The sequence below is a fragment of the Plectropomus leopardus genome, chromosome 23 (genome assembly GCF_026936395.1).
Source record: "Plectropomus leopardus strain MGB_pleo_1.0 chromosome 23, ASM2693639v1, whole genome shotgun sequence".
Taxonomy (NCBI): domain Eukaryota; kingdom Metazoa; phylum Chordata; class Actinopteri; order Perciformes; family Serranidae; genus Plectropomus; species Plectropomus leopardus.
The window spans coordinates 20,882,712-20,895,369 of record NC_142198.1 but is presented as its reverse complement, the minus strand read 5'-3'; the positions used below and the strand labels follow the sequence as shown (position 1 = coordinate 20,895,369).

Genomic DNA, 12,658 nt, shown 5'->3' with positions numbered 1-12,658 from the left:
AATCATATTCGGGGGAAGCATAAAAAACGTGTCCCGTTCTGTATCCTTATTCCTTGATTTTGAGTTGAGGAAATACAATATACAATACAATCCCAAGTTTTGTTTTAGGCAACTTTAATGTCAATAAAAGTTTAATTGAATTTTATCACAATGCATCGTGTTTATTCACAGTAAGAAAAACTAAACAAAAAGAAACTAACCTTCAAATAAAACAGAATCAGAAGTTTTGAATTTGGGCGAATCTTAATACATGTTTATAATGTTAGCGACTGTGTGTGGTGGGACAGAGATATTAGAGGTGGTTAATTGTTAACAGTTTGGCTGCAAACTTCAGTACTTGTGGATCTAGTCGAGGATTAAAAAAATCATGTTGCAGACAGATAAAAAAGGACGAAAAGTTGCAGACATACGTAAGAAAAAGAAACAAAGAAGAGGATTAACTCACCAGCACAGTGTAGATGTGCAGACAGCGGTAAACTGGAGAGAAATCCACCAAATCCTGAGCTCCTGGAACCTAAAAAGAGAAACACGAGTGGACGTCACCTCATGAACTAAACACCAAGAGATATGTCGATACAATCTACGATCAGCACGGTTTCAAGATTAGCGGTTAAAGTATCTGACCAAAGGTCTCCTCTTCTGGTTCGGATTCATGAGTAAAGGACAAAAAAGTGTTTTTGCAGAACGTTACGATGTCACAGTTGATTTTTGTACTCTCGGATATATAATATCTCACAGTTTAATCATTATATCCAGTCACACATTTGTGTGAAATTTTGTCAGAATTGGCCGATAAATGCTTAAGTTATGGCCAAAAACATGGTTAGTGAGGTCACAGTGACCTTGACCTTTAATGAAAAAATTCTAATCAGTTCATTCTTGAGTGAAAGTGGACCTTTGAGCCAAATTTGAGTTAACTCCTTCAAGGCGATTTTAAGAAATTGGGTCACGAGAAAGTTCACATTGACCTTGACTTTTGACCACCAAATTCTAATCTGGTGGTTAAGTATATGAGGACATTTGTGTCAAATTTGAAGAAATTCCCTCATGGTGCTTTTGAGATATCAACTTCACAAGAAGGTCACATTGACCTTGACCTTTGACCACGAAAATCTAATCTGTTCATCCTTGAGTCCAAGAAACATTTGTGCCAAATTTGAAAAAAATTCCCTCAAGGTGCTCTTGAGATATTGCTTTTACAAGAACGAGACAAACGCAAGCCCACATTAACCTTGACCTTTGACCATCAATATCTAACCAGTTCATCTTTGAGTCCAGCTGAAGGTTTGTGCTTAATTTGAAGCAATTCCCATAGAGGGCTCATGATATATCACATTCACAAGACTGACATGCAATGTCAGTCACCTTGACCTCTGACAACAAAAAAAAAATCTGTTCACGCTTAAAGTCCGAGAGAAAGTTTGTGCCAAATTTGAAAAAAAATTCCTCAAGTTGATCTTGAGATGTTGCTTTCACAAGAATGAGACAGATGCAAGCTCACATTGACCGTGACCTTTGACCTATGACCACCAATATCTAACCAGTAAGCCTGGTTTAGATATTAACCTGAAAGTTTGTGCACAATTTGAACCAATTCCCTCAGGGCATTCTTGAGATATCTTGTTTACGAGAAAGGGCAGATGTACGGATGTACAAAAAGGCTCTAAATCTGTTTGGCCTTCATTTTTGCCGCCGAGCACTAAAGGAGAGGATGAGATGATGAAGAGCTACACGGAGGTGACTCGTCGTGAGCCGGAGAGGAGGAGCAAACTTTAAATGTTGTGTTTGTTAACAGATAATTCATACTCATTCTGCATTTAAGTTATATGTTTGGCAAAAACTGAAAGCTCAGAATGGCAATAATTGCTTCTCAGGTTAGGTTTTCTAAACAAACAGAGAAACTGCCAACAGAGAAATAAAGACAGAGAGAAAGAGAAAGAAAGAAAGAGAGAAAGAAAGAGAAAGAGAGATAGGAAGACGAAGTGCTCTGCAGCACTTCATTATTTTGTCTGAAAGTCTTCTGACAGTGTCACCAGACGTTCATACCTCTTTTTCTTTCCATCTACCCCTCCGTCTAACCATCCCACATTCCACCTCTTTCCTCCCTGACCACATCCTCTGTCTTCCGGAGAACAACACAGTGGCAATTTACCCAGTTTAACACACACACACACACACACACACACACACACACACACACACACACACAAAGCAAAGCAAAAAACCATGTGCCCTCTTGCCCTCTGGGAAGTTTGCTTTATGTAAAAAAAAAAAATCATAGGAGGCGCAGCAACACAATGCCAGCTTTGATGTAACCGCACATACACATACACACACACACACACACACACACAAACATACACAGAGTCCAGAGACAAGAAGAACAAACAAAGACCACTTAAAGGCAGAGGTGGAGGGAGAGGAGGGATGGACACGGAGAAGACGGATTGAGGAGGGTTGTGGACTGGAGGAATCATGATTGTGAGACAAAGACACAGGTACGCAAAGATCAAAGACTGATGAAATTTTTAAAAAAGATGTGAAATTTAAACATAAGGAAGCCTGCGCAATGCCAACAGGATTCCAGCTCGCTCCCCAACCATCCTCTAAAAATCTTAGAAACGTCCTCAAGCCCTAGAAATGTCCCAAAATCATAGAAATGTCCTAAAATCTGCGAAATGTCTTAAAATCTGTGAAATGCCTTAAAATCTGTGAAATGCCTTAAAATCTGCGAAATGTCTTAAAATCCTAGTATTGTCCTAAAATCCAACAAATGTCCTTAAATATGAGAAATGTCCTCATATCTGAGAAATGTCCTAAAATCCTAGAAATGTCCTACAATTTGAGAAATGTCCCCTGGCTTCCTGTCACTTTCCAAGCAGAGCATGTTGAGTATCCCTGATGTGCAAGAAAAGACGACCAGGAACAAACCAGAGACAGAAAGACAGGCAGAGAAAAAAGAGGAAAAAATGAGATGATGGAGTAAATGGAAGACAAGAAAAGAGAAGAGAGACGAGAAAGTAAACAGAGTCAGAATTTAGGAAAAAGAGAAGAAAAAAGGTAAAAAAAAAAAAAAAAGAGGACAAGAAAAGAAACACAGGGAGAAAAAAAGGACGCAGAGACACAGGGGGACGACTGTAAATGAGGGGAAGGGCAGGGAAGGCGGGAGGAGACGGGATGCCAATGGTTGGCATCACCGCAGCCGTCGGCGCCAACGCGGTCGTAACCTCTGGCGAACCGCGGGGTCAGGCCTTTGTTCGGAGCCAAGGTCTTCCCGTGAAGAAGGTTGAGTCGAGTTTACAGGACGTAAATAAGCCGAGGGGACGACAGGGACCTTAAAACAGAATGGCAGCGCGGGGGTGACAAGTTCAGCTCTATTCTCTCCAGCTTCATTGTACTTTGCTTTCCTTGAACGTGAACAACAAAAAGGACTCGTGATCCCGCGAGGGATGACTTCAAGAGTTCAGGGCCCAAACACTTTGAGTTTCTGTCAGTTCATCTTTGCTCTGTAAACATGTTATTGATGTCCGCAAACCAGCGACTGTGTTAAACCGGTGTAACTGTGTGTGATCGCTGCGTAACACGGGGACAAACATATGATGGACTGCTGCGCCGTTTTAATTAAGACATTACGATTTTAAACATCATCCCGCACGCCTGAGACAATGTCGTATAATATAAAAACAATTAAACCAGCCCTCAAGGCCACATTTGTACAAAAAATTAGGATGTTTGGACGCTTCTCAGATTTTATTACATTTCTAGGATTGTAGGACATTTCTAGGATTTGAGGTTATTTAAAGGATTTTAGGTTGTTTTTAGGGTTTAAGGACATTTTAAGAATTTAAGGACATTTCTTGGATATCAGGACATTTCTATGATTTTAGGACATTCCTCAGATTTTAGGATATTTTTAGGAATTTTAGGACATTTCTAGGATTTGAGGGTATTTAAAGGATTTTAGGATGTTTTTAGGCTTTAAGGACATTTTAAGAATTTGGGGACGTTTCTTGGATTTCAGGACATTTCTATGATTTTAGGACATTCCTCAGATTTAAGGATATTTTAAGGAATTTTAGGACATTTCTAGGATTCCAGGGCATTTTTAGGATTTTAGGATGTTTTTAGGCTTTAAGGACATTTTAAGAATTTTAGGACGTTTCTAGAATTTTAGTACGTTTCAAGGATTTTAGGGCATTTCCCCGATTATAGGATATTTTAAGGAATTTTAGGACATTTCCGTAATATTAGGATGTTTCTCCAATTTTCAGGACATTTCAAAGATTTCAGGACATTTCTCGGATTTTAGGACATTTGTAGGATTTTAGGTGTTTCTAGTATTTCAGGACATTTCTAGGACATTTGGACATTTCTCAGATTTTAGGAAGTTTCTAAGATTTTAAGATATCTCTAATGTTTTGGGACATTAAGTGCTTAGCAAGGACCTAAATGTGGGGGGGGGGCTGGTCAAAACGGACAAGAGATTATCAGGGTCGGAGGTCATAGTGCAAATAACCAATCAGAGGTGAATGGGACAGACTGGACGGACAAACAGACACATTTTGGAGATTAGGAGTCTGGATAAAACATCCTTTCCTTATTATGTAGCTTAAAAGAACAGAGAAAAAGTCCTTCACTTTTCTTCAAATTAGGTAAAATTCGACCATGTGCTTCAATATTTGTGTGTGTGTGTGTGTGTGTGTGTGTGTGTGTGTGTGTGTGTGTGTGTGTGTGTGTGTGTTTGCATTAGTAGTTTTCTCACTTCATCATCCTCCTCTTCATCCTCCACATCCAGAATTCCAGAGTCCTGCTCCGACAGCGGACTGCCACCATGTCCGTCGCTGTCCGTCCTCGCCGCCGCCTCCTCCTTTCTGCCGCGTCGGCTAATCAGGGCCCGGGGCTGCGTGGAGACGGAGCTGTCCAACGAGCGCTGCAGCTGGGCCTGAAGCACGACACAGAATCAGAGGAGCCATCAGGTCAGATTCAACCCTTGGAAATCACTTTTTGTTTGCTTCTACTTCAGTTATTTCCTACATTTCCCAGAACACCTTTCAGAAGCCGCAGAGGAAGAAAGGGAGCTTGATGCATTTAGCTTTTGGCTCAAGTTCAGAGCAGTGGAAGCTCTTTGATTTTGAGGGTCAGACACCAAAACCAGATGTTTGCTGATAACAATGATCAGTGGTGGAGGAAGTACTCAGTTCTTTTACTTAAGAAAAAGTATTAATACCACACGGTGAAAATTCTCTGTTACAAGTAAACGCCTGCATTAAAAATGTTACTTAAGTAAAAGTAAGTATGTAGAAAAATGTACTTTAATATGACAAGTAAAAGTAGCCAATTCAGAAAAATCTATATAAATAAAAAATCTAAAAATACATATTTTTATTAACCTTAAATAAATAACAATTATCTAAATTACAAAAAGGTGGAAAAACAAAAAAGACTTAAATATTTATAAAAAATAAACCAAAATACCCAATTTAGTATAAATAAAAAACACCCAAAAAACTATTAAAAATAAAGAAATGAAGAAATGTTTTTTAAATTACCCAATTCAGAAACACAAAAAACTTTAAATTATTCAAAAAAAAGAGGAGAAAAAACAGGAAAATGACTTAAATGTTTATTAAAATAAATGCCAAAATACCCAATTCAAGATGAATGAACAACACCCAAAAAACTCAAAGGTTTTTTTTTTTAAAAAAGAAAAAGGAAAATTACTTAAATGTTTATCAAAATAGTTGCCAAGTAATTTCAGTCATTATCAGTCAGCTACATGATTAATAAACTAAGCATTTCAGTTGTACTTGCGTAAACAATTCAGTAGTTTAATTAAAACAAAACATCTTACTTTACACATTATTCTATGTTTTTATGAAAAAAATCTTAAAAATTGTAAAGTAACTAAACCTTTCAGATAAATGTAGTGAAATAAGTATAATACCACCCTTTGAAATCTAGTGGAGTAAAACTATAAAGTGCCATGAAAAGAAAATTCTCAAAGTGCAAATACATGAAATTTGTACTTACAATACTTGAGTAAATGTACTTAGTTACATTCCTGTCTGTAACCAAACTCGACTCTAGCTCCTGACATGAACCAGAATTACACTTTACAGGAGAAATGGAGAAGCAACTCTCAAAGAAAACAACATGTTATCCCCTCGGGGAAGTAAGCATTAACGGTAATTTCGGGAAAAGCTTAGAAATTGCGGATGATGAGCTCACTGGCTGAGACCTTTGAGGGAAACCTGCCACTCCTTGTCCCCTGAAAACAGTCATGGAAACAACCTATAAAAAGTGATTTACCAAAGCGCCCGAGAATACACCAGAGGGAAAATTCGCAAGACAGGAAGGGAAGAACAGGAAGGATGAGGAGTCAATGAAACCCAAAACAAAGCACATAAAATTAGAGCTGAGGACTTGAAAGACGGGGACGGGGACAGATCACGTTTGATCTGTGCTTCTGTGCGCCAGAACTGTCATTTAAATTTACATGTTTTTGTAAAATGTATGTACATTCAAGCTAATTATCTGAAAGTGATACCTTTAAAATTTGAGATTGGCTGAAATTTACAAAGAACTGCAATTACTGTTTTGCGGTTGTATGCCTTTGTGAACAAGTCAAGTTGCAGTTACAGTTTAAATCCACGTCTTCAGCAGCACAAAAGATCTCTACAATCAGCACAATTTTAAGATTAGTGTCACCAATTCAGTGTCTGACCAAATGTCTCCACTTCTGTTTCTGAGACATGATACTGAATAATGGCCAGAAAACTGTTTTTGCAGAACATTTTGATGCCACAGTGAAGCTGACCTTTGACCTTTTGGATGTACGGATGTCATTACTTGATCATTTTATCCTAGTGGACATTTGTGTGAAATTTTGCAATGATTAGCAAATCTATTCATGAGTTGTGGCCAAAAACATGTTTTGTGAGGACACAATGACCTTTGGCCACCAAGTTCTAAACAGTTTATTCTTAATTCCAGGTAAACGTTTGTGCCAAATTTGAAGAAATTCCCTCAAGGAGTTCTTCAGATAACGCAACTGTCACAAAAATGAGACAGACTGAAGGTCACAGTGACATTTGACCACTAAAATCTAATTAGTTCATCCTTGAGTCCAGGTGAACGTTTGTGCCAAAGTGGAAAAAAATTCCCTCAAGGAGTTCTTTAGATATCGTGTTCACAACGATACAGACGAGGGTACAGTGACCTTGACAACTGTTACCACCAAAATCTAATCAGTTCATCTTTGAGTCCAAGAGGGCGTTTGCACCAGATTTTAAGAAATTCCAAAAAGGTGTCTTTGAGATATTGAAACAATCTCCTGTTGTGTGCTACATGTGTCCTACTCCAGGGACACTCAACTTACTTTGCTTTGGGGCCACTTTTGCAAAATTATAGGATGTTTCTAGTAGATTTCTAGGATTATAGGACATTTATAGGATTTTAGGATGTTTCTGGGACATCAGGGTCTTAGCTAGGACCTCTGCTGGGGGCTGCTGATGCTCCACTGGCACTTTGTTTGACAAAGGCGCTCTATTTTCATGCTTTTTTTATGCACTCTGGCACCTTATGTATACTAAATATACAAAAACAATTCCCAGTGTGAATCACTTTATTTTTATTGTGAATTAGAAAATGGTTGGGGGGGCATTTGGCACCCTATCGAGGGCCAAATTTAGCCCGCTGGCTGTACGTTGAAGATCAGTGCCCATCAGTATTTTGTTTACTGGTTAATGGAGCTAGGATTCATTTTCTTAAGTATAATTTAATTTTTTTGTTTCTCAAATGGTCAGAAATAACAGGAAAATGCATAGTTTTCTGTCAAACAAAGAAACACAGACTCATTTCCTTAACGGTACGTGGATCGATCGTGCTGTTGTGCATTATCATTCCCCAAAGGCCCATTCTGAGACTGCAGACATAAAAAAGGTGGGCTACAGACAGAAGGAAACACAGTCTGAATGGAAAGACTTTACACAGAACAATGCAATGTGCAAAGTAATACCTGATGCAACCTGTGTCCTGTCTGTCACTATTTGGGGAATATCATGGGAAATGATGCACCGTGCGGCAGTGTGGGATCAGGAGCACTAAAAATAATAATAATCAAACAGGAAGTTTTGGCTGGAAGTTCATGGAAGCTTGTATCCAACACAAAAAGAAAACAAAGTCACGTTTCTTATGGAGATTGCCAGGCCTTCCTCTGAAGACAAGCATCATTTTCTATTGTTGTACTCTATTAAGATAACTGAGCTGAAGGACTTTTGTCTCCATACTGGGTCCAGTCTAATACCTGAACATGAATGTGGATATTTGTTGGATTTGTTCATCATACGCGACTCACTCTTTAGGTTCTCGAGTTTCCTTCACAGCCTAATCACCAAATAATTTCTGTGGGAAAATATTGTTTTCTGGGGAAACCCTCTCAGATCTAAGCTGAGTGCATCTTTCCATCCACACCCAAATCCGCCTCAGACCCTTTTGAAAATCGGTGTGAATGCTGCGGCTTCCTCTGCTCGCCGGCGCCAGCACGTAGACTACCCTGTGCACTTAAATCTGTCGATTAAGACGTCAATAAATACGTCAGAGGCTTAAAGCGTCCTGATTTGTGCCTTTAATGACAACGGTAATGAGAAAAACTGGTGTTCATAGGAGGGTGGGTACGCGCAGACCCGGATAAACACAATATCAGTAATGTTGGAGGAATACAATGCCATCTTTGATCTAATGCCCACATGCATGCAAGACCAATGAGTCACTTCGTACAAAATAAATCAGGGGAAAGTCTCTTTTTCTTGGTAGAGAGCGAGATACTCAACAAACGGTCCGCGGGCCAAATCTGGCCCCCGATACGGTCCGGGGTGGCCCCCAGACAATTTTCTAATTCACAATAAAAATAAAGTGATTCATACTGGAAACTGTTTTTGCACTTTAAGTATTAAAAAAGACGTCAGAGTGAAACAGCAACAACAGTAAAACAGCATCGAAACAGAGCTTGTTTTTGGAGAAGGAAGGTAGAAGGTAGATTTATTAGTCATTTTATTAGTTGTTTATCAATAAAGTGCCAGAGGAGGATCCCCCACACCCCCCAACAGAGGTCCTAGCTGAGCCTCGGTGTCCTAAAATCCTAGAAAGGTCCGAAAATCTTAGAAATGTCCCAAAATCTGAGAAACATCTTAAACTCCTGGAAACTTCCTGAAATCCTAGAAAAGTCCTGAAATACTAAAAAGGTCCAAAACTCCTAGAAAATTCCTAAAATCACAGAAAGGTCAAAAATTCCTATAGATGTCCTAAAAATCCAAGGAATGTCCAAAACTCCTAGAAACATCCCGAAGGCCTAGAAATGTCCTAAAATACTTCAAATGTCCTAAAATCCTAGAAAGGTCCTGAAATCCAAGGGACATCCAAACATACAAGAAATGTCCTTAAACTGTAGAAATGTCCAAAAATCTTAGAAATGTCAAAAAACCCCAGAGACATCCTAAAATCTGAGAAAAGTCCTCATCTCCGAGGGATTTCCACAAAACGTTCTCAAATCCTGGAAATATGTTAACATCCATGAAAGTCCTAAAATTCGGGTAATGTCCTAAAATCCTAGAAACATGTATGGGGCTGCTGCGACTGGCCCCTGGCCTCCTGACATTTTGCCAAAGTGGCCCCCAACCAAAGCGATTCAAGTGTTCCTGGTACGAAGGTTGAGGGGGAAGCGAATGTGGACAATGTGCCGAGATGTAACCTCTCTTTCGAGAACAGAACAGGTAATAATCCTAAAAACGCTCAGCAATGACTCATTTCAAGTCTTCAAGACTCTTGAAAGAGGCAGAATACTGAAGGACAGAATAATCTACCAAAAAAAGAAACGGCACAGACCTCAAAAACACAAAACGTAGAGTCTTGTTCTGTTTCTGTTCCTTACGTGGCATTCCTTTAAAATCCGTCAAATGGTCGTTTTCTTTCTTTCTGCGTAGAAATTAACATAACTAGCCCTCGAAAGACAGACAACACAGAAGGAGAGAATGACGAAGAAAAGCATCATTCCTGCAGGACGGGACGCTGCAAATACGGACGTCAGCACCCACGTCAGATAACTCCACTTAGCGGCTGAATTCGGCTTTTTAGCATTCTTCAACAGGTGCACGTGCGTCCTGAGGAATCCACGGGCAACACTAAGAGAAACCCCTTTTAACTCGTCCTTTGTGGCGCTTCTCTTAAGGGGCGGCATTCGGTGGGGCACTTGAGGCTGAAGTGTGGGAATGTACGTCATCTTTTGCGCACAGTCTCATAGTAAAAAGATAAGGAGCAGAGATGAAAAGCGTTGGAAAAATGTGAAGGGGAAAAGGAAAACGAAAACGAGGTGAAAAGATGGAGGATGAGAATTGCCAGAGAGCATGTGAGAACAAACTGCTGGGGATGAGAACTGGACTCAAAGATGAAAAAATGACAAAATATCTTCTAAAACTTGCCTGTTAGTGGCAAAAACAAGCATGTGCATGTTTTCTTATAAAAATAATGATAAAATAAAAATTGCCTTTTTTATCTTAAATTCTTTTTGTTATTTTTTAATTTTAACAATTACATTTTCTTCATGCCTTCCAAACAAGGCGTTTTCTTTAAAAAGTCACCAAAATTACATCATTTATCACAGCCAAACACGAGGTGAAAGGAAAGAGTTATGAGGATGAAAACTGCCAGGGAGGATTCGACAAACGACAATCAAAGATACACTGTGATCCATTTAGTACAAACTATACAAGGTGAAAAAAGGCAGATTTATTGTCATTTTTCTTAAACGTTGTCTAGGAAGAGATGACTACATATATTTTAAAACTTGTTATCTTAAAAATAAATAAAAAATGTAAGCCTTTTCTTTTCTTTAAAAATTTTGGTGATTTTTTTCCTCCATTTTTTCTTGATTTTTTGGACATTTTATTTAATTTTTTTTTCTTTAAAAAGTTAGCGTTTTTTTTCTTTTAAATTTTTTGGTGATTATTAAATTTGGGGTTTTTTTTCTTGTAATTATAATTCCATTACTTTTTTTTGACTACAAATTTGGCACCCTGTGTTAAAAGACTCAGATCAGAATCGGGGCAACAACCTGACTGGGACATCCCAACTATAGATCACTTTCTGGCAGGCAGACCCTGAACCAGAAATAATGGTGTCCGAAGGCATTGAACTGTGGAGCATTATTCTGCAGACAACACACACACACACACACATACACACACACGCAGAGTGACCGACACATCGACCTGTAACAGTCTACTCTGGTTTTCGCTGTGATGGTTCAATACACCGACCCAGCGCGTGCCCTCCGCCACCCTCGCTGCACGCACACGCATGTGTGTGTTCAGTAACTAGATACAGGTAATCAATCTTCTTCCACTTCACAGGCCCAACAATCTGTTTCCTATTAGTGTGCGTGTGTGTGTGTGTGTGTGTGTGTGTGTGTGTGTGTGTGTGTGTGTGTGTGTGTGTGTGTGTGTGTAAAACTACCGAATACACAGCAGAAGTTTTGAACTCCTCTTTCCCTAAAAGTGAATAAAAGAAAAAGAGAAGGAGGAAGGAGATGGAGAGAGCAGAGGAGAGAGGCGAACATCTTGAGGGAGAGAAGGAAACGTGATGTGAAGTAGGAGAGAAAGAGGGGAGTTGGCAAACGACAGAAAGAAGTTACAAATGAATGATAAAAACATTTGGATGATTCAAGATTCATGAAGGCAATGAGCCAGTTTACAAGAAATGGCCCAAAAATGAGTTTAGTTAATGAAGTAAAAAGTACAAGTAGATGAGAAAATACAATGAATGTTATTTTTATTTTTGAAAAATAATTTTACTTATAATATGATAGTTGTATCAAGCTTTGGATTTTTTTCTAAATAATTATATAATAAAAATATTTTTTTAAATCCTGAAAATGACAAAAAAAGAGTCAAAATCAAACAATAAAATGACATGAAAAGTGTTAAAAATAATGTATGTATGTAAGATAGATAGATAAATATTCTGTTTTATTTTTTCTGTAACACAATTTTAAATATAAAATTATGCATATGATTGTAATTTGTTTATTATTATTATTTTATTTATTTTTTTAATACTTTTTTAAAATTAATTTCTTGCTACTTTTTGGGCCATTTTTTGTGGTTGCTTGACGCTCCCTTCTCATGTTTTTTAAAGAAATCAAGCCCATTTGCTCAGGTTTCAGAGGGTTAACCTCCACCTTCCCAACTATCTTCTTTTCATCCACCTCCTCTCTTCTACATCCTTCGTTTTCTCCCCTTTACACCTCCTTTTCCCCCTCTCTCTTCCTCTTCCCTCTCTTAAACCTCCTTTCCTCCTCTTCCTCTCCTCCCATCTTCCTCCCTCTCTCCTCTTCCTCCTCTATGGGCATGTGGCAGCAGACAATAGCTCCATTGTAAGCCCTGCGCTCTCCTCCGTCTCCTCCCTCCATCCCCTCCTCCTCCTCCTCCTCCTCCTCTTTCCCCAGATCTATTTATTTTCACATCCTCGGCCGAGGGAGCTGTAACGACGGCCGGGTACAGAGAGTTAGAGCTAATTTGGAACAGAGCACACCAGAGAGACACACTGTCTGAGAGAGAAAGAGATGGAGAGACAGAAAAAAGAGAGGCAGAGAGGGTGAAGGAGG

The 12,658-nt window shown here is 38.9% G+C and overlaps 1 protein-coding gene across 2 annotated transcripts in view; it reads right to left on the bottom strand.

The window, feature by feature from the left end:
* exoc6b (exocyst complex component 6B) overlaps window positions 1–12,658 on the bottom strand; it is a 141,920-nt gene that overhangs the window by 111,402 nt on the left and 17,860 nt on the right. For both annotated transcript variants that reach the window (XM_088073991.1, XM_088073992.1), the window contains exons 7-8: window positions 4,763–4,942; window positions 446–514 (exon numbers count right to left, since the gene is read on the bottom strand). In XM_088073991.1, coding sequence (XP_087930117.1) covers window positions 446–514; window positions 4,763–4,942 — 249 coding nt within the window. The remainder of the gene's footprint in view (window positions 1–445; window positions 515–4,762; window positions 4,943–12,658) is intronic.